At 32.6% G+C, this 24,208-nt stretch overlaps 1 protein-coding gene across 1 annotated transcript; it reads left to right on the forward strand.

The window, feature by feature from the left end:
• The first annotated feature begins 482 nt into the window (after nt 1-482).
• LOC139496213 (small ribosomal subunit protein eS27-like) lies at nt 483-15,417 on the forward strand. The gene is made up of 4 exons (XM_071284690.1): nt 483-622; nt 2,503-2,611; nt 4,258-4,368; nt 14,991-15,417. The coding sequence occupies exons 1-4, from the start codon at nt 617-619 to the stop codon at nt 15,017-15,019; spliced, it is 255 nt and encodes an 84-aa protein (XP_071140791.1). The 5' UTR covers nt 483-616; the 3' UTR covers nt 15,020-15,417.
• The last annotated feature ends 8,791 nt before the right edge of the window (nt 15,418-24,208 follow it).

Consider the following 24,208-nt stretch of genomic DNA (forward strand, 5'->3'; position numbering starts at 1 on the left):
GTTTAGGGGCCAGCTGAAGGACGCCTCCGGGTGCGGGAAATTCTCGCTACATTGAAGACCTGTTGGTGACCCTCTGCTGTTGTTTTTTATTTGGTCGGGTTGTTGTCTCTTTGACACATTCCCCATTTCCATTCTCAATTTTATTTTTACATATGATAATGTATTACATTTTTTTTTGTATATGTGTCTGATTAAACTAAAGTTATTGTCCGGTAACCAATGTGTTTTCGGACGACGACACAGACGACATCATACCAATGTTTATATGATACCAATTTTTTTTTGGCGGTCGTATATTATGATCTATTATAAAAAAATAAGATCAACTAAATCAGAAGATTCGCGCTAAATTTATTTTTATGAAATGTATGATTATCTCCCTTGTAAAAACAAAACATAATCTCCTGTTGATATATATTTTACTAATTTGTATGCGTTGGATGTTATGAAATAATAAATTATGAACAACAAATTCCAATTATTTCACATAAGTAGTATTTATAGATTCGAAACTTTACAACATTGCCTTTTGGTTGTGCAATTTAACCCGTGATATAGTAGATGTAAGCCCCGAATCGGTCTTTTTCAACAAGACTGCAAACGGAGTCATTGTAAAATGCCTGTAAGTGCTTAAGATTTCTATTTTTTGATACATTTTGAACCCTATTTCTAAATTTTAAGTATTGTAACAACATTTAATATTTTCTCCTTGTTCTAACAGCGCACCATATGTGAAGAAATCAGACAAAACCAATAAAAATGAAGACTAAGCGACGATGTTTACAAATCGGTATTGCATATCTATTTATGTAATTATTGCTAGAAAAACTGAATGACAACTCAAACAGTGATATATTTTCTTTCGAAAATAGTTTTACAGTACAAGTTTCAAGCACGAACTACAGTTTAATGTCGAAAGAAGCCTTTTTCCAAAAAAATAGTTGGTCCACGTGGGATAGATCACTAAAACGTGCCCGTCATTTATTTTCGTATTTTTTTTTAAAAAATACCGATCCTTAGATTTAAGACTTGGATGTTTAATTGTATATGATAAATTCGAAGAGATTAGAAATAATTTGTAAGCCATAACTGTAATAATTTTATGCATGCATATATAGAGTACGACTATGGGACAACTCGGCCTTGGCCTAGGCACAGCCTGACCAGAGACATCTCGGGTAGTTAGACGATGTCTAATTTGTATGTTTCACCTCTGTCAGGCGCACCACCAAATAATTAAAAGATGAAATGTGCTATATACACTAGGGTCGGGTCATAATGACGCCTCATTTTCACATTAAAAAAGTCATATACAGTGATTCACACTACCAAACAATACACCTTATCGCTATTTGTCCGCCATTACTGGATATCACACAGGTTCCCGTAAAATTTTAACGTCATAAAACAAAATATGTGACGCTACAATGAAAAAGTGATTGTTGTTGACATCAAAAGTTCAAGCAGCAGGGATTAGCGAAAATGTGAATAGGGCTCTTCACAGTTAGTGTCGGCAATATTGGATAGGGGCCAGATTTTCCTAATGGTGTGAAAAATACGGGAAAGCATCATTAAAACAGAGCAGTTGCTTGAAAACACACATAGGATTTCCCATACTTTCATAATATTTCCACCTCTTTCTAAAAAACTGCCCCCTATCCAATATGGCCGAACTAACTGTGAAGAGCCCTTATTCACTAATAAGTCAACTCGTACCATAAATAAATCAACTCTAGTTTGTCAGGATAACATCAAATGAAAGGCATCCAATGAATGTATACATCTATATTTTTCAAACATGAGGCATGACCAGATGACTGGACACTCAAAGGTTCTTGTCAAATTGCAATGTCCTAAAGGAAAGACCTGACGCCATTAAGGAAAAGTTATTGGTGTAGGACATAAATACACCTAATCGCTATTTTTCTGCTATTTCTGACATCACAAAGGTTCCTCAATCCTGTAAAAGTAAAAAATATGACTCCCATTGGAAAAGTGACTCAAATAACTTGCCACACAGATTTTCAAATAATGCTAAGCATAAGTTGTAATACAATGTATATAGTTCAAGATTCTAAAATAATGAAGTCAATACTTAATTATGAATAGCAATGAAGTTTATAAGGAGATTAGTTCAGATTGCAAATGACTTGGATGTAAGCAATTATTGGTCACGATGCAAGTTTCAACAATTAGCAAAACCCACAATGTATATACATGTAGTCGATCAAAAACTGACATTTCTTTGACAACTTAACTCCTACTCAGTCTTAAAAGAAAAAAATTGCAAGCAACAATTGACCAACAAAAACTTGTACAACCACAGAATAAGATTCTCAACTTTGAAGAGGTAATTTTGCATGGGTCGAACTTTCCGGACCCAAGAACAGATGTGTAACAGCACAACATTCAAGCAAAGTGTTGAATCAGTTAATTTTATTAGATTTTCAAAATGGTGATTTTTATACTGTACCATATTAATGCAATTGTGATTTCTTTCAGCTGGCAAAAGATCTCCTTCACCCCTCTTTGGAGGAAGAGAAACAGAAATGTAAACTAAAAAGATTAGTGCAGAGTCCCAACAGTTATTTTATGGATGTTAAATGTCCAGGTAGTATTTCATTTCAGTTAGAGTAGTTTTGCTTACATTTCATGCAGGTTTTATACTAAAACAAAATAAAAGTTATATCTTTGGATTGAACAAAACATGAAGCAATACATGTACATGTTCCCAGAGGGCACTCTTGTGTAACAACTTTTTTATGAACATTACTCTTGAACATTATTTACATATTATATTAAACTGAAGATTAATGTTAACATTTAATTAATAAGCAAATGTGGGAAATAGCACTTGTGAAAAAATTATTGGAGGGTTTATATTTTTACAAAAGTAGGGATTACGTTACTTGTAATCGAAATGTAATTAAACAAAGTATTATGCAATAACATTTTTGGAGACGTTCCTAGTGTTTCCTGCAGCTTTTAAAAAGGGCAGGGTAATTGTTAGCTCAGAGGGCACATTAAGCGCGATAGACAACAATTTTAGGGCACTTACTTAACATAAACAGGCAATTTCTATAAAATGGATTCATTTAAAAAATACTAGTTTAATGACCTCTTAATAGTTATTGTTCAAAATATATACATGTAACAGACTTCTTTCTGGGTATATCATATTCTTGATGTGGGACCACATTGAAAAAAAATGTTGGTTTGCCAAAGCCAGAGTTCCATAAAAAAGATCAGGGTGATAGGTTGGTTTTTTTTAAAAATATGAATGGACTATTTAAAATGATTAACTTAAAGAATTTGTCTGGTCATTTTTAGTAACCAAAATTTAGTAAATTACAAAAAAAAAAATAACTTTACAAATTAACCCCTTCCCCTCTACACCCTTTTCCAAATTAAATTAATATAGATACACCAAGTTTTACTACTTTCATGGCACTACCATATCAGCTGTTTATTTTAAATGTCTATAAATAGCCAGAAATAGTTGTCTGTTACTTAGGTGTTTTCCCAAGTATTTTTCCCGCCTAAAATGATCATGTGACATGTTTGTAAACAAAAGACAACATTTCATCAAGGAATTCATTTATTTTCTGGATTATTCTGCTTTTAATAATTTAGTTTGGATTTTTATTCATTTCATTTAAGGTACAGTCAAGCATTTGTATTTAAAAATAGTTTGCAAAGAATTTTTACTTTTCACTTTGACAAATGTCTCATGATCGCCGTTCATTGGCTTGTTCAACCATGCAAACAATGTATATTATGTAAATTAGAAATCTATCAGCTGTCAAAAATATTGATCTAAGCAATCGATGTTTTGAAATCGTTTTCCGGTTTAGTTTCTTGTCAAAACAATGTCATATCATTAATCTTCTAGGCAAAACGATGTTTCTGGGACTTGGGGGATACAATCAGGACGCGTGATTAGTATCTATATTCACTATTCAATCTATTGCAGTTTGCTAATCAGCTGATTACGAAATCGATTACAAAATGGCGTCCTAGTGAACTTTTGTTTACGTTTGAAGGGAAATAACTCGAGCGGTATTCATAAAATATGTCTTTCAGTACCGTAAAGGCATGGCGTCAGGAATTTCGACAAAACTAGGGCAGGGCGCCAAATTTTTTTCCCAAAAAGGGCAGGGCGTCGAGAAATCGCGGCAGGGCGCCATTACACGCCAAAACCACCTGTAGGAAACACTAGACGTTCCTGATAAGTTAACCAATTTCTCTATTTTTTAGGGTGTTATAAAATCACCACAGTTTTCAGCCATGCACAGACAGTAGTATTGTGTGTCGGATGTTCAACAGTCTTGTGCCAGCCCACAGGCGGTAAAGCCAGGTTGACAGAAGGTAAGAATCGTATGCCAAGGTTACTCACCAATGATGACCGATAAAATGTGGTGACAGATCTAGAACTATTTGCTTCTTTGTGATACTTGGATTACATAATAGAATAAATCTTGTATTAAATTTATGATTTTAAGTTACTTTAATTTTCGAACTTAAACAGTATTGACAAACCTAATTTCCTTGGGATAAACAGAATTGAACTTATCCTATTCTTTGCAGTATGAGACATTATAGGGTCAACAAAGAGATTTGGCCCTAAATCCTTATGTTGTATACTAATGTCACTTTATTGGCATCTATAAAAGATTTAGTATGATTGCCAATTATACATCTAGTCACAAACAAAATAAAACAAAACAACAAAATCCCATACTTCATAACCAGCATGTTTGTGCAGTTGGTTTCAATATCATGAATGTAGCAACATTTTGTAATGATTTGAAATAAAATTAAAATCCTTATGGCAAGTGAATATGATGACAATCTTTCGGGTCAGAATTTATGTGAAGACAACATACCCAACGTGTACTGATTCACTTGTCTATCTGTAGATTTTGATATGGTATTCTAAATACATATGTGCCATTTTTTTTTTTGCAATGTTTTAATTTATAGCTGGTTTTTAAGTTGACTATTATATTTAAAATAAAAATTGAAATCATCTATTCAAATATCAAGTCTTGTATGTTTGTTTTTAACAAGAATCAGCATATTTTAAGAAAATATTGGAAAAAAACTTCCGAGAAGCAAATTCAAACACGATTTGCACTCTTTATATATTGAATAAATATAAACTATTTAAAAAAAAGAAGAAGCTATTTTGGACATGTACGATTGAAGGCTGAGTGCCGAGAAATTTTTAAACAATTTACGCTTTCTGACATTGAAATCGGGACATTGATGGTTATATTCAGAATTGACGGGACAGAAGTGTAACAGCATATATAAGAACAAACTAAAACAATTGGTATAACACTGCAGTGTTCTCCACAGAAATTGCATTTAGCATCATGGTAAACAGGGAAATTGGAAATACTATTTGCTTCTAAAAATTATGGCATCACATCTATAACATTATCTATAAGAAAGCCAATATAGATAGCATCACATTCAAAAATATAGCATCACATTACCCTGATGCTAAAAGACCTTGGGGAGAACACTGCACTATCTGACTAGTCTAATCAATGCAAAGCACAAATACTAGCAAATGAGGTTAATCATCAATCCTTTATTTTACTTCAATTGCAGTTTGTATCAACTATCATCAATAAAGCAACTTTTTATGTAAATTTGAAATGATATTAAAATCCCTTCTGCAAGTGAATATGATGACAATCTTTCGGGTCAGAGTTTATGTGAAGACAACATACCCAACGTGTACTGATTCACTTGTATATATGTATACATTTTGATACGGTATTCATACATGTACTACGTGCTGATTTGCAATGATTTGATTTATAGTTGTTTTGTAAATGAACTATTGTTAAAGGTTACATACTTTAAAAAAAAAAAGGGTAGGTAGGTAGGTCAGTATTTCCATTTTATTTTATTATTTGTGACATGATTTTGAGTCGTGCGGCTTCCTCTTGTCGTGGTCTGAGTTGATCATGACCCATAACAGGTCGAGTTTAACCATATTTTTAATGATTGGATTATTTCCCTTTGTTATTGGTAGGGAAAAAAATGGCGGCAAATTAAAAAAAAAGTCTTTATTTCATCACATAAAAAATTACTTGTATTTGCAGAATGACAAATTATAGGGTCAGTAAAGGATGTTGGCCATAAATCCTATGTTTCACTTTAATAGCAGCTAGTTTTAATTATCGTGAATAAGCAACTTTTTATATAAACTTGAAGTGATATTAAAATCCTTTTGGCAAGTGAATATGATGACAATCTTTCGGGTCAGAGTTTATGTGAAGACAACATACCCAACGTGTACTGATTCACTTGTCTATCTGTTATTCTTTATATATTTTGACATATATAGTCACGGCTGGTAATCTACACACGCAGAACATTTGGTTCTGCAATGAAAACCGTGAGAGGATTTTCCGGTTGTGATTGAGTGGAGTAATTGTCACCGCTTCAAAAGGTATGTATATTTCTAAATCTCAATTTTCTTATTCAACTGATCAAAATATTGAAAATCGGGGAATGCTATGCTGTGGTGAATACTTTAACGAAGAGATACATGTATCATTTACTGTTGTACGTAGAGTTGAACTCATACAAAATCAGTTGCCCCACAAGAAATTGCCTAAAAAAGTGACATTTCATTTTTGAAATGGTTCTATTTACAGACCTACAAATTCAAATTAAGTTTTTTTTTCGGGCAATGGGTATGAATGTTGTTTTTGGTGGCGTGTGCGCTGTCCGGTGTTGATAGACGTCTTAATAATTCCAAAAACAACATTTTTCCATGAAGTCATGCGTGAGGGGATCGGTTCTGATTGAGGACATCGTGAATGCGTGAGGGGAATTCGAAGTAACGTGAAACAATTTTTTTTAATCTTTGGCTTTGTGACTTTTGTTGACTCAATAAATGTGATCAAATCAATGCTGATTAAAAAGCACAGATTTATCCTTATACTTCAATAGATGTAAACTGATCACCGATTCAATGAAATCAAACTATTAATTGTTTGTTCAATTTCATAAAATGCCATTGTTCAAAGGAAAAAGGAAAAGAGGACTGAAATTGACTCTCTACAAAAAGCCATGGAGATACAAGTTATCCCCGCCCTCGAGCGAACTAAACCCTCTGGGAGTAATCCTATCGTCAAATATACGTCACAGAGATCACCACATATATCTAAGAAAATTATATCGCCGATGAAAATTTCGACACCTATTAGACGAAATCTGTTCGCCCAAAATCACGAAATATTCGAAACTACAAAGGCAAATATACAATAGAATTTATTATTCGCCAACATTGATGAAAGGCAAGATAGTCTCGAGGAACACCATAAGGAAGATCATGTATTAGACAACGAAGAAGACATAGAAGAAGACTTACAAGAAGACATAGAAGAAGACCACGAGAAAGACCACATAAAATACCTTGAGGAAGACGAGGTTAGAATAAGTCTGGACATTGAGTCTCAAGCACGAGAAAACCGATCCCTGCGAAAAAGTGAACGGACGAACAAATTATATATAATATCTAAAAATAGTAAAAGGCGAATTTACGATGACCCATAACGTTACACTACAACATAAGAACGAACTATAAAAATCAGTGGAAAAAAGCTTAATGAAGATTCATGTTATACACATTTACGAAAGGAGTTATCTCCCTTAAAATAGTTTATTTAAAAATAAAAGATGATTCTAAAAACACAAAATTTGATATTTGTTTAAATATTTTGATTTATACAATAAATCACCAAATATTCTTTATATGAATAAAGTCTAACTAGTGAATTGCAAATCTGTCTCTAAATTTGCAGATGTGGGCAAATAATCGGTCTAGTTTTTAATTGTAGCAAGAAAACAAAATCGTTAACAACAGTTTTTGTCTTTATTCTTCGTGAAACATATTATTAAACCTAGGTTCCTACAATTATTTCACAATCCAATCTCATAAACTTTTTTAAGCACACTCACATATGTGTTTTTTCATGAACAATGTAGCCAAATTTAGGTAAGTTTCAACGACTCATAGCTTGAATATAAAGATATGATTTGTACCTCCCCCTCACGCATTCACGATGTCCTCAATCAGAACCGATCCTCTCACGCATGACTTAATGAAAAAATGTAGTTTTGTGAATTATTAAGACGTCTAACAACACCGGACAGCGCACACGTCGCCAAAAACAACATGCATACCCATTGCCCGAAAAAAAACTTAATTTGAACTTGTAGGTCTGTAAATAGAACCATTTCAAAATTGAAATGTCACTTTTTTAGGCAATTCTTTGTGGGACAACTGATTTTGTAGGAGTTCAACTCTACGTACAACAGTAAATGGTACATGTATCTCTTCGTTAAAGTATTCACCACAGCATAGCATTCTCCGAATTTCAATATTTTGATCAGTTGAATAAGAAAATTGAGATTTAGAAATGTACATACCTTTTGAAGCGGTGACAATTACTCCACTCAAGCACAACCGGAAAATCCTCTCAAGGTTTTCATTGCAGAACCAAATGTTCTGCGTGTGTAGATTACCAGCCGTGTAGTATTCTAAATACATCTGTGCCGATTGCCAGGTTTTGATGTATAGTTTTTTTGAAATTTGACTATTTTATACAGGGATGATTCCACTATATAGTTTAGGTCCGCTTGGCGGCCCTGAAATCGGCTAGCGGCCCCAAAAAAATATTTGTGAATATAAATTCCCAATTTATGAAAATAAAATAAAAATCAGTATTTCCGAAAAAGTTTAGGACTTTGTCTCACATGTCTCACTGAATACGACAATGGACATGTTCAATTTTAAATCCATTTTAATCAAGGTAAACTTATAAAGATGACCTGTTGAAAAAATACCAAATTTTGCTATTTCATTTAACATGTTTAATTTCAAGATATCTTGTATAGTTTATAAGATATTATATGAAATATCTTACAGATTAACCCTTTCACCGATTGCTGCCCAGACAGAAGCTACTCTGAGACGATGGCTTCCCTGGCTACTTTTACTCAAGTGGGAGATCTTCATAATAAATGTCAATAAAAACTTGTTTGTAGTTATTTGTGTATTTATTTCATTCACTAACACCATATTCACAGTTTTGTTTATGTTTTGACAATTTTTTCTTCATAAAATATTCAAATTTTCAAATTTTCGGCATTATATAGGTGAAATTCTCAAAATTCTGCTCTTTGACCCCAAATCGTAATATTTTAAACCAAAACGGAAAAATTTTGAAAAATTTTATGAGGCAGTACAAATTCCTCACACTGAACGATGTCCATTCAAAGTGTTTTGTACATAAAACGACATTTTATGTCAAAAAAGTATACTAGTTTGGCTTCAATTCTTCCATATTCTTTCAAAAAAAATGTTCCCTCATTTCAAATTCTCGTAAATTACGTAAATTTCCTCTGATTTTGACACGGTTTTCAACAAACGGAAGCGCCATGTTTACACTTTCATACGGGTATTCATCAAAAGAAAGATAACTCATGTTTGCACTGTTTTGAGCGGGAAATATAAAAGATGTATTCTGATCCCGGTAAAACGGGACTCGTCGTCAGCTGTCTGAAGCGTGAATCCCGGTAAACCGGGACTCATCGGCGAAAGGGTTAAATAAGATATTTTATAAAGTTTATGAAATTTGAAATTTTTAAAATAATTGCATAAAATATAACATATCTTATAGATTATTATACAAATATAGCCTTTGTATGAGGTCGATACAAGGATATATTGACCTGAAAGAAGTATATTGACTGAGGACGAAGTCCGAGGTCGATATACTTCTTTGGGTCGATATATCCTGTATTGACCTCATACGCTTAGGTTATATGCTTAGGTTACTTCGAAGTAAGGCGTTGAAGAAAAAAAATATAATAGCCTTTCAAGACGTAATAATCATTTGGACTAGTGCATCATGTGCAGTGATATTCATGTAATACCACTTCCCTGGTCCCAATCCAATAACTTTCAAGTAATCTGGTGATCATATCTATGAGGTCAGAATCATATATATCATAATCAGTAGCCCATCCATAATTATTCAAAATGTTACAACTTCTTAAATCAGTGTAGTCTAAGAGGTTAAACTTAATATACATTTTCCGTTTTACAAGAAAATGATATGATTTCGTCTTAGATTTTATGCATAAAAGATTCCCAATTGGGATTAAAATGCCCAATTTTATGTTCAAGGGACCCATTTGAAAACACCTGGAATCATCCCTGTTATATAAAAAAATAAATCTGATTTATGTATTTAAATATCAGTCTCAATAACAATCAGCAAATTTTCAAAAAATATATCAGAAAATACAATGTTCAGAGAAAAAAAACCTAGCAAAAGTCGAGAATCATGATTTTGGTATGAAATGAAGTGCACTCTTTATATATTAAATAATGACTGAAGAGAAATTATTTAAACAATTCATGCTTTCTGAGATAAAATGAGGACATCGATGGTTATATTTAGAATTGACTGGACAGAAGTGTAGCAATGTAACAGGCTCTAAGATCAGATTTTCTGTGAAGACAACATACCCAACGTGTACTGATTCACTTGTATATGTTTATAGCAATTAAATTATGTCTATTGTAATCATGCTAAAATCAATGATTTTGTCTGTTGGGCGGCCAACAAAGATTTTCATCATGCATTTTCTCAGAAACTAGAACTGTATGGGCCGCCAACAAGTATTTTCAGAAACTAGAACTGTATGGCTTCATATAATATTTAGTCAGGAGATTCATTGATGAATTGTATTCAATAGTGTAAGCTCTTTTCAGATCTGTTAGATAGTAAAATCCTGTTTGCAGATTCATTTGTACTTTGATTTTGTATATATGGTTAATAAACTTGGAATAAAAACACAAAATAATATATACATGTATATACCAGCTTACAAGTAATTGCATAAACTTTTAGTATTTTGAATATTGTCATTATATTGGCCTCATTTAATTCTTTGTAACTAACTTACAGATACTTTCTAATTGCACATGGCATTTTTTATTCCACTCGACCTGTACCTAAATTCAAAGGTACTGTTAAGTGAATATGATGACAATCTTTCGGGTCAGATTTTCTGTGAAGACAACATACCCAACGTGTACTGATTCACTTGTATATGTTTATAGCAATTAAATTATGTCTATTGTAATCATGCTAAAATCAATGATTTTGTCTGTTAAGTGAATATGATGACTATCTTTCGGGTCTGATTGACTGTGAAGACAACCTTACCCAACGTGTACTGATTCACTTGTGTAATTCATTGCATTAGGATTATTTCTGTATTGTTTGTTTTGCATCAAATCAAATTTTAAGAACCTACTAGCTAGCATTGATGAGAAGGTCTAACTTAAATGTAAATAAAATTAAGGGGATTTGTTATGATGCAAGCTTTCATAAGAGTACAATTGCACATAGGCTGACATTCACATGATTCAGTAAATAATGTGAAAATAAAAGTAAGTCTTCATGTTGTGTCAAGTTTCTGATATTTTAAAATCTACTTGAATATAAAAAAGATATAAATTTTCTTGAATCATTCAGTTTAAATGCTCAGAGAGTGGCTGCCACAAAGTTCCTGTATATATGAATATGATGACCATCTTTCGTGTCTGAGTTGCTGTGAAGACCAACATACCCAACGTGTACTGATTCACTTTATACCAGAAAATCATTGATGCAGACTCAGTCAGTTTAACTGTATGGTCTCGAGTCACTTTCACAAAAAATCTTATGACTGAGATTTAGGAGATAACTGTATTGTATTTTAAGCTCCGACGACATCAATTTGGGGATTTGATGGTCGCAAATTAAGTTTACTGGCGACGCGTTAGCGGATACAGTAAACAGGTATTTGCGACCATCAAATCCCAAATTGATGCTGACAGAGCTTAAAATACAATATTGTTATCTCCATTCTAATGAAACTGACAGAAAACAACGTTAAAACATGTATTTAAAATCTGTCATATGCTGTCTGCGCTTGCGCATACGTCCCATAGCATCAATTGTCAATTGATGCCATGTAAGAAAGTGACGCTATCCAATCAAAATGAACGTTACAAACGTTGTTGCATTAGAATGGTCGTTAGTATACTAAATTGTTTATGACTTACGATCAATCTAAGTCGTGAGTTGTTATACGACCGCAAAATTTGAAAAATTTTTCGTCGTATATTGCTATCACGTTGGCGTCGTCGTAGTCGTCCGAATACTTTTAGTTTTCGCACTCTAACTTTAGTAAAAGTGATTGGAAATCTATGAAATTTTAACACAAGGTTTATGACCACAAAAGGAAGGTTGGTATTGATTTTGGGAGTTTTGGTCCCAACATTTTAGGAATTAGGGGCCAAAAAGGGCCCAAATAAGCATTTTCTTGGTTTTCGCACTATAACTTTAGTTTAAGTAAATAGAAATCTATGAAATTTTGACACAAGGTTTATGACCACAAAAGGAAGGTTGGGATTGATTTTGGGAGTTTTGGTTCCAACAGTTCAGGAATTAAGGGCCAAAAAAGGGCCCAAATAAGCATTATTCTTGGTTTTCGCACAATAACTTTAGTATAAGTAAATAGAAATGAATGAAATTTTAACACAAGGTTTATGACCACAAAAGGAAGGTTGGGATTGATTTTTGGAGTTGAGGTCACAACAGTTTATGAATTAGGGGCCAAAAAGGGGCCCAAATAAGCATTATTCTTGGTTTTCGCACAATAACTTTAGTATAAGTAAATAGAAATGAATGAAATTTTAACACAAGGTTTATGACCACAAAAGGAAGGTTGGGATTGATTTTTGGAGTTGAGGTCACAACAGTTTATGAATTAGGGGCCAAAAAGGGGCCCAAATAAGCATTATTTTTGGTTTTTGCACCATAACTTTAGTATAAGTAAATAGAAATCTATGAAATTTAAACACAAGGTTTATGACCATAAAAGGAAGGTTGGGTTTGATTTTGGGAGTTTTGGTCCTAACAGTTTAGGAATAAGGGGCCCAAAGGGTCCAAAATTGAACTTTGTGTGATTTCATCAAAAATTGAATAATTGGGGTTCTTTGATATGCCGAATCTAACTATGTAGGTAGATTCTTAATTTTTTGTCCCGTTTTCAAATTGGTCTACATTAAGGTCCAAAGGGTCCAAAATTAAACTTAGTTTGATTTTAACAAAAATTGAATCCTTGGGGTTCTTTGATATGCTGAATTTAAAATGTACTTAGATTTTTAATTATTGGCCTAGTTTTCAAGTTGGTCCAAATGGGGGTCCAAAATTAAACTTTGTTTGATTTCATCAAACATTGAATAAATGGGTTCTTTGATATGCCAAATCTAACTGTGTATGTAGATTCTTAATTTTTGGTCCAGTTTTCAAATTGGTCTACACTAAGGTCCAAAGGGTCCAAAATTAAACTAAGTTTGATTTTAACAAAAATTAAATTCTTGGGCTTATTTGATATGCTTTATCTAAATATGTACTTTGATTTTTGATTATGGGCCCAGTTTTCAAGTTGGTCCAAATCAGGATTCCATATCAAGTATTGTGCAATAGCAAGAAATTTTCAATTGCACAGTATTGCACAATAGCAAGAAATATCTAATTGCACAATATTGTGCAATAGCAATTAATTTTCAATTGGAGTTATCTTTCTTTGTATATAATAGTAGTTGATAATATATGTTGGAAATTTGCCAGACATGACTATGATGTCATTTTCTATTTTTATTTGCCAATAACTTTATGTAAATAACTTCATTGGAAATTTGCCAATGTAAAATGTTGCTGATAAAGCTTTTTTTCCTTATCTTATCTAAACTGTTTTTATTAGATAATGTATGTTGGACATTTGCCAGACATGACTATGATGTCATTTTCTATTTTTATTTGCCAATAACTTTATGTAAATAACTTCATTGGAAATTTGCCAATATAAAATGTTGCTGATGAAGTTTTTTTTTATTGTTTTATACAATAAACAATGTATATTCACTTTTACTACCAACCAATCTTCACCATTCAGTGATAACAAGCACTTTATTTTACATTTTAATATTTTATGATGTATTTAAAAGAGTAGTTATTGTTGCAAACTCCATTAGAAATTTGAATTGATATCAGTTTTGGAAAAAGGGAAACGGGGATGTGAAAAAAAGGGGGGGGGGGTTTAAATTTTTCTCATTTCAGATTTCATAAATAAAAAGAAAATTTCTTCAAACATTTTTTTGAGAGGATTAATATTCAACAGCATAGTGAATTGCTCAAAGGCAAAAAAAACCTTTTAAGTTCATTAGACCACATTCATTCTGTGTCAGAAACCTATGCTGTGTCAACTATTTAATTTTAGATTTAAAAAGTTTGAAGAAGAAATCTTTAATTGATTTGTAAAATCTTGACATTTGTTTTGTGTAAAAAAAAACAACATGTAATGTCAAAAATTTGATCACAATCCAAATTCAGAGCTGTATCACGCTTGAATGTTTTGTCCATACTTGCCCCAACTGTTCAGGGTTCAACCTCTGCGGTCGTATAAAGCTGCGCCCTGCGGAGCACCTGTTTTTTTTTTTGTGAAACCTGACTCCTGGTTATTATTATTACATTAACCAATGAAATTTCAGCCTCCAAATTTTAGAGCTGTGTATCAATACTACAAAACTAAATAATCATGAAAGGTCTTAAAATTGTAACATGAATTGATTGTTTAATCAAGGACATATAATCTGTACTTGAATAATAAAATTGCTAATAAAAATGCAGGTGTGTCAAAGAGACAACAACCTGACAAATGGCAGAAAACATGTGACAGCAACCAATGGATCTTAACGACACAGCAAGAAAAATCTTGCACCAAGAGCTTGGCTTCTGCTTTCCCCTCAACAAAATGTGTACTCATTCAGTGAAATGAACGATCTAGTAAGATTTTTTTTCTCCATTTCATTTAACGAAATATTTTGTTTTTTTCAGGCTGTTCCTTCCGAAGGAAACAACCATAACTTGTGATAAACTGAGTGTTGGAGAGGAGAATTGGTGTGTGTGAAATACCTGTGAAGATTTTGTACAAATGATAGAAGAAGATTTTTATTTATGGATCATTCTTGTTGTTGATAAACTTTCAACTTTAAACTATTGATTATGATTGTCATTATTACTTACTGTACTGAATTGTGAAACTTGTCATTGTTAAATACTTTTATGTATTGTAAAACACTAGAGGCTTTATTCCATTCACGTTATTCCAAGTTTCCTGAAATGATTATGTAAATATGATACAAATTATTGAAATAAGAACTAAATTCAGTACAGAATCATTCATTAGTGAAATGCTAATTCTGCTATTATAAAGCCTGGACATTATTGTGATAATAAAATCTTTAGGTTTTCACAAACACCATATTGTAGTTGTGTTTATATTACCATTTGACCAGTTATACTTTCAGTTTTGATGTTTTATGTCGGTTAATATGAAAATAACCCCACCGTCAAAATGTGGAAAACCTGTACCTTATAATGGTGCCTAGTCCACCATAAACAATGATAAAAGGCAGTTGTATTTATATTAACTTTTTGACCAGTTATATTTTCAGTTTTGATGCTCATGGCGTTATAATATAAAAATAAGAACATAAGGTACGTTTGCCAATGAGATAACTAGATCACTGAATAGCTTCAACTATGAGCAAAACCCATTACTATTAATGATGCAGCATCAACTATTATACAAAGTTCCCTAAACAACAAATGTAAAACAATATAAAGAAGAAAACTAACGATCTGATTTATGTACAAAATAATGAACTAAAAACAAATAAGTATTATGTTGTTTCGTAACATTTGGTTAAGGCAAACTAAGGTAAGAGAACGGAAACAAATTTTTATACGACCGCAAATTTTGAAAAAATTTTCGTCGTATATTGCTATCACGTTGGCGTCGGCGTCGTCGTCGTCGTCGTCGTCGTCGTCGTCGTCGTCGTCGTCGTCCGGCGTCCGAATACTTTTAGTTTTCGCACTCTAACTTTAGTAAAAGTGAATAGAAATCTATGAAATTTTAACACAAGGTTTATGACCATAAAAGGAAGGTTGGTATTGATTTTGGGAGTTTTGGTCCCAACATTTTAGGAATAAGGGGCCAGAAAGGGCCCAAATAAGCATTTTCTTGGTTTTCGCACCATAACTTTAGTTTAAGTTAATAGAAATCTATGAAATTTTGACACAAGGTTTATGACCACAAAAGAAAGATTGGGATTGATTTTGGGAGTTTTGGTTTCAATAGTTTAGGAATAAGGGGCCAATAAAGGGCCCAAATAAGCATTTTTCTTGGTTTTTGCACAATAACCTTAGGTTAAGTAAATGGAAATCTATGAAATTTAAACACAATGTTTATGACCACAAAAGGAAGGTTGGTATTGATTTTGGGAGTTTAGGACCCAACAGATTAGGAATTAGGGGCCAAAAAGGGACCCAAATAAGCATTTTTCTTGATTTTCGCACTATAATGTTAGTATAAGTAAATACAAATCTATGAAATTTAAACACAAGGCTTATGACCATAAAAGGAAGGTTGGTATTGATTTTGGGAGTTTTGGTCCCAACAGTTTAGGAAAAAGGGGCCCAAAGGGTCCAAAATTAAACTTTGTTTGATTTCATCAAAATTGAATAATTGGGGTTCTTTGATATGCCGAATCTAAATGTATATGTAGATTCTCAACTTTTGGTCCCGTTTTCAAATTGGTCTACATTAAGGTCCAAAGGGTCCAAAATTAAACTTAGTTTGATTTTGACAAAAAATGAATCGGTTGGGTTCTTTGATATGTTGAATCTAAAAATGTACTTAGATTCTTGATTATTGAAGTTTTTTTGGTCCAGTTTTCAAATTGGTCTACATTAAGGTCCAAAGGGTCCAAAATTAAACTTTGTTTGATTTCATCAAAAATTGAATCCTTGGGGTTCTTTGATATGCCAAATCTAACTGTGTATGTAGATTCTTCATTTTTGGTCCTGTTTTCAAATTTCAAATTCTACATTAAAGTCCAAAGGGTCCAAAATTAAACTAAGTTTGATTTTAACAAAAATTGAATTCTTGGGCCTCTTTGATATGCTGAATCTAAACATGTACTTAGATTTTTGATTATGGGCCCAGTTTTCAAGTTGGTCCAAATCAGGATCTAAAATTATTATATTAAGTATTGTGCAATAGCAAGTCTTTTCAATTGCACAGTATTGTGCAATGGCAAGAAATATCTAATTGCACAATATTGTGAAATAGCAAATTTTTTTTTAATTAGAGTTATCTTTCTTTGTCCAGAATAGTAAGCAAGAAATATCCTATTTGTGCAATAGCAAGAATTTTTTTTAATTGGAGTTATCTTTCTTTGTCCAGAATCAACTTAAATCTTTGTTATATACAATATACAATGTATATACACTTTTTACTACCAACTGATAAATTTAAATAATCTTTACCATTCAGTGATAACAAGCAGTTTTTTTACATCTTAATATTTTATGATGTATTTAAATGAGTAGTTATTGTTGCAAACTCCATTAGAAATTTGAATTGATATCAGTTTTGAAAAAGGGAAACGGGGATGTGAAAAAAAGGGGGGGGGGGGGGTTAAATTTTTCTCATTTCAGATTTCATAAATAAAAAGAAAATTTCTTCAAACATTTTTTTGAGAGGATTAATATTCAACAGCATAGTGATTTGCTCAAAGGCAAAAAAAACCTTTTAAGTTCATTAGACCACATTCATTCTGTGTCAGAAACCTATGCTGTGTCAACTATTTAATTTTAGATTTAAAAAGTTTGAAGAAGAAATCTTTAATTGATTTGTAAAATCTTGGCATTTGTTTTGTGTAAAAAAAAACCATGTAATGTCAAAAATTTGATCACAATCCAAATTCAGAGCTGTATCATGCTTGAATGTTTTGTCCATACTTGCCCCAACTGTTCAGGGTTCGACCTCTGCGGTCGTATAAAGCTGCGCCCTGCGGAGCACCTGGTTCCATTTGTAAAGGGTCATAACTCTAAAACAGCAAAAGTGAAGACACCAAAATTTAAACTTGATCTGTTTTGTGGTTAAAAGCATTTTGTTTAAGTTTCATATAAACATTTGGTTGGAGAATGTGTATATTTAAACTGAAATGAATATCATATTACCACAATTAAAAACCCAGATCAATTTTGAAATTTGGTAGGTTACTTGTATTGTTCTAGGGTTATGCACCTTTACAAATGGAAAAAAATGTTTAAACTTCTGAACAATGCTTACTAGTATATATAATTATCACAAAACCCATATCAAGATGAATTTTGGTGGTATCAATTTTACCGTTCTAGACACTTCTTTACAAATGGAAAAAATGCTGATTTTTTTCGTTAACGTTCTCCAACTTAAGTTTGGCTCAGCCAAAGATTCATAAACAATGATAAAGTACATACACGTCTTCATATAAACAAGAGTGAACACGCTGAAATTTCTCGCCTTTACTTATCATTGATATCATGTTGATGGTCCTAAATATAAAGCTTTATTACAACTGTCACACAAACTAACAATTACCAGGAAAACTAAACATTGACCAATGAATGAACCATGCAAGGCAGGCATGTTCAGCTAAATAATTCTTCCATACAACAAATGTAGTTGACCTATTGCTTATAGTTAAAAAAAAAAAGACCAAAACACAAAAATAACACTTAAGCAATGAACTGTGAAAATAAGGTCACGGTCAAATAAAACATGCACGACTGACAAATATAGATCACAAAATATTTCCATACACTAAAAATAGTTGACCTATTGCAAATAGTATAAGAACAAAAGACCAAAACTAAAAACAACTGAACCATGCAAATGAGGTCAAGGTCAGATGATATCTGACAGCTAGATATTTACACCTTAAAATCATTCCATACACCAAATGTAGTAGACCTATAACATACAGTATAAGAAAAACGGACCAAAACACAAAAACTTAACTATAACCACTGAACCATAAAAATGAGGTCAAGGTCAGTTAACACCTGCCAGTTGGACTTGTACACCGTACAGTCCTTTCATACTAGTATTAGACAAAATACAAAGAAACAGGCCGGTAACAACCGTTGTTACCGGCCTGTTTCCTTTGTTACTTTTGTTTTTTATCTGACTTGTACGACGTTTCAAGAAAGTTATAATACATTTTGCAAGACTAAACATTTTAGATACTTAGATAGCCATAAAGCAGTAAATATAAGTTATAGCATTATAATAAACATTTTTCATTTCCCTTCAACCGAGATTTTTTTTAAAGAAAAAAAAATCAGGAATCAAATTATTTGATAAAAAAGAGCCATTTCAAGTAAAAGATGAATGTTGTACACATTTAAGACTTTTAAAAGGCAACTTCTTAAAAAAGTAATATATTAAAGAAATATTTTAGTGGTAAGTAGGATTACGTTTGATCTTTATGGGTGAAACGGAAAGCGGGGAAGAAGGGGAGGAGGGGCTAATTTATTTTAAGATAAACAGGCTGTAATCTTTATTTTTGATAAAAAAAATGCAGGATGTGCCATTCCATTTCCCCATCCCCCCTTAAAAAAATACGTTTGTTGCCAAATTCATCAATTTAATATTCAGTGGTGGGGGTCCCGGGGATTGGAACAACCTTGTTTTGGATGATCAATGCATTTAAATGGGGACATAAAGTTGGACCCCCCTGTTTTGTCCTGGATTTGGACCTGAATCCGCCACTGATATAAATTCGATAACAATATAAATGTATCAAAAGAATGAATTTACTACTTCATTTGTAAATAAAATGTTTATGAAACAATGAATTTTGTCTTAATATTAAATATATTCAGGCCTATACTTTTTTTTTTTTAATTCATGCTCGTCTCTCGATCTGCAAGTGTTGATCGGGAATAAACACGTGTTACTATATGATCCAATCGCAGCTTACCGCCCAAAATTGATGACATAAGTTGAATAATTTTCTTCTAGATTTGCTGCTTATTTGGACGTGTATTACATGAACACTTTTTGTTTATAGGATCAATCGTGCGTTGGTGAGTTGATAGGGATTTTATCTTTTGATAAGATTTGAGTTTTATTTATTTATTTCCTGTCTCATATTTATTGAAATATACACGTCAGTATCATCCTTTCTTAAAATTTACTTTCAACATTGTCCCAAATACTATTCATATCCATATATTGAAGAAAACGTTTATTGACCGAATATTTTGCTTCATAAAGGGGGCGGTATGTTCTTTTTTTTTGTACATTAATTAACTATTTACTTTTCAACGCCATCACCCAAATGTTTTTGTTTAAATTAGCACTATTTACGGTATTCGGAAAATCAGGAATCATGCAAAACATTAATTTGTCATCTGCTTGACCATAGTAATTTTTTTCTCATAAAATTTGGGATCAAAATATCCTTTTTTTTTAGGAAAAAAACATTACCCCCCCCTTTTTAAAGTTAAATGTCTAATTCCTTAGTGTACTGATATGAATAGTATTTTACTGGAAATGTTTGAAAATAGATATTGATGCTAACGTGAATATTTTGTTAAAAAAATAAGACAGGAAATAAGTCGGTGAACCAAAAAGTTCAAATCTAATTGAAAGTTAAAGTGCCCATGAACTCACTGATCATGCACGAGTGATTCTATTCATAAAAAGAGTCCGTGTAACAAGTAAAAAGAGTCCGCGTATCATCTATAAAGAGTCCGTGTAACACCCGTTAATGTACTGTTTTTCTATAGCTCTGCGGGGGGCAAAGTCGTACAAGACCTATTGCTTATAGTATCTGAGATATGGACTTGACCACCAAAACTTAACCATTTTCACTGATCCATGAAATGAGGTCAAATGAAAACTGGTTGACGGGCATCAGGACCTTGCACGGTACGCACACACCAAATATAAAAAATCTGATAATTTTAAGAGAGAATTTAACATGACAAAAAAAAAAAAAAAAAATTTTAAGTAAAGACTTAACCATGAAAATGAGGTCAAGGCCATTGGACATTTGACTGATGGAAACTTCGTAAGTTGAGGCATCCATATACAAAGTATGAAGCATTTAGGTCGTCCATCTTTCAAAATATATTTAGCTTTTAAAAGTTAACTAACGCCGCAGCCGCCGTCGCCGGATCACTATCCCTTTGTCTGAAATGCTAGAAAATCTAAAATGGCAAACCTTACAAGACCACAGACTAAAAACCAGACTCCAAATGTTCCACAAATTAGTCATCAAGACAACAATGAAATTGAAATACCACCGCAAGATATACTTAAAAAAAGCCAGTCTAAAACAAGATCTACCCATAAAAAATATATAGACAACTTCAATGTAACAAAGACAGCTTTAAATTTTCTTTCTTCAGCCAGACAATGAAAGATTGGTACAAATCACCACCCGATATCTCAAACCAAACCTCTACAGACAACTTTAAGGATGCACTTACTCATGAGGTGCTCCTTAAAACATTATCTCACCTTAACTAAATGTGCTTATTGTTTTTATCTTATATTTATACAAAATATATATACTAGTATATAAAAAATGTAAAAATTAAAAAAATGTAAATTTCATTAAAATAAATTATAAAAAATATTGAAATTAACTTAAAGCGACCTCATACAGGCATGCGCCGAAAAGTAATCCTCAAAAAGTTGATGGTATTCCGTAACTAAAGAAGCTTTAAAAAAAAAATGTCGAGCTTTCTGGTCGCAGGCTCGACTAAAATGACCCAAATTACAGGCCTGTACTACATGTAGTTGCAGACATTATGTATACGGACAGCTAGTTCAAACTGGGATGTATAATATAATAGTCACATGTTTAAATAATAAACCATTAACAACTTATGGAGAGAAAAAAACATGCTTCTAAGACTTAAGATTAGGTGTAGTATAATAGATCATAATAATTCTGTTAAAGACCAGACATTTTTAGTGGAGCATCGTTCCAGAATATACCCATCCTATATTTTCTGTCCGAGGAAGCTTGATTATTTCTGGGACTATTATAAAAAAAAATATTATACTAACAGTCCCAGATTATTTTTATTGAATCATAGATAAAAGTAGATGTGGTACGAGACAAATCTCCACCCAAGTTACAATTTGTAAAAGTAAACCATTATAGGTCTTCAACATGGAGCCTTACTAACACCAGTCAGCAAACTATTAAGGGCACAAAAACACTTGTGTAAAACCATTCAAACTGGAAAACCAACGGTCTAAAGTTAAAACTATATAAAACTGGCGTTTTCAAAGGAGTAGGTCCGGTAAGGACCGATTTTGGCCTCAAATTTCAGGTTCATCTGACGAAAGATTTTGACCACTTTTTAAACACTTAAGTGTCTATTTATATTTGAATTAATAGACCACTTTCGAGTTCATCCGTCACCGGAAAAAACTCGTCAATTATACGCGCTTTTATCACCGTCATTTGTGCGTTTTGGGGCGTCGTCACTTCCCTTCCAATGTTGAGCGAGTGGTTGGAAAACTATAATTCTATATTATACGAATTATTCGGCAAATTGAATTTTCAAAATTGACAATCAACACTGCTGTCATTAGGGAATTGTCAGTAAGTACCTACAGAGCAACCATTATTTCTAGTTTATCCTGCACAAAGACGATCACTAAGACGCTTGATGAACGTAAATAGTGCAGGGATACAGGCGAGCCCCTCGATCTGGTAAATGACGTCATAAAGGCGTGCATAATTGACGAGTTTTTGCCGGTGACGGATGAACTCGAAAGTGGTCTATTAGTTTATGTGAAAGATTTTAACAGATTTAGTCATTAAAAACGATCCGATTCAAGCTCAAATATGAAAAATCTACCTAATATGTCAAAAAATGTCACTTTTCAGATGTTTTTTGGTAAAAATGAAAGTGGCCGCATCCGTGTTCATCCTCAACCTTTATATATGTTATGTATTATCATAAAATACAACTTACATTTCAATATTAAGGATGAACACGAATGCGGCAACTTTTATTTTACACGAAAACCGTCTGAAAAGTGACATTTTTTGGCATATTAGGGAGATATGATACAAAACAAAGAGTCTTATTTGCTTGATTTACAGGAGGAATTCTCTAAATTTCCTGCAAGCAAAAAAAAAAACGATTGAAATAAAGATATGCCGAAAAACAGCAACAAACGACAACCACTGAATTACGACAGGCTCCTGACTTGGGACAGACACATACATATATACAGAATGTGGCAGGATTAAACGTGTTTGCGTGTTCCCAACCCTCCTCTAACCCGGGACGGGAGAGATCCGTTTGCGCCACAACTTTTTTTCTCCAATGCTACGTTTGCGCCACATGTTTTAAAATTACATGGTACATGTATCATTTGCGCCAAAAATAAAACATAAGATTGCGCCACTTAGCAGAAAATATCTTCCCTACTCCTTTTTTCGGACTTGGAACCGGCAGTTTACAAAGAAAATGTTTCTTTTACTGAAACATATCTTCTTCTTACTGCTGCTGCATGGGTACTTCCTAATTTAATGTATGTCGTAGCTTGTAACTTTACTTTATTGTCCAAAAAAACAAACATTGAAGGATTAAATGCATTGGCATATCTTTATTTCAAATATTCAGCAAAGTAATAATTTTTATTCTCCGAACATATGATTCTTTTTAAGCCAAACATAATAATAATCATTAATATTTGTGATAGAAATGTGTACAGGTAAATATGCGCAATTGAGTTCTGAATATTGGCACAATTGATACATTTGGAAAACAAAATTTGGCGCAAATGAAACAGTAATTGGCGCAAAAGGACTGCTGCCCCTGGGACAATGGTACAACTGTACAACATGAGAACGAACTATAAAAATAAGTTAAAATGTTTAATTTAACTCATCAGATAGATACAAATAGAAAAACATGGACGTAACCGGGTACTTCTACATATATTAGTGCTTAGCTTGTCTATATATTTGACTTGGATACCTCCACGAGGGGCTTCAATTTAAGGAATTTGAAACTTGGGGGCTTGTCTAGCCCAACGCTTGGACGGATGCTTGTGAATAGTATAATTTTATGCATTTATAAAATACGTAGCTCCAATAGGGGTTGGCGTGCTTTCGGCCCCCTAAATCCACAACTGTATTAAAAAGTGAATAAAGGAAACAGGTTATTTGATTTTTTATAGT

This window comes from Mytilus edulis, chromosome 11 (genome assembly GCF_963676685.1).
Source record: "Mytilus edulis chromosome 11, xbMytEdul2.2, whole genome shotgun sequence".
NCBI lineage: Eukaryota > Metazoa > Mollusca > Bivalvia > Mytilida > Mytilidae > Mytilus > Mytilus edulis.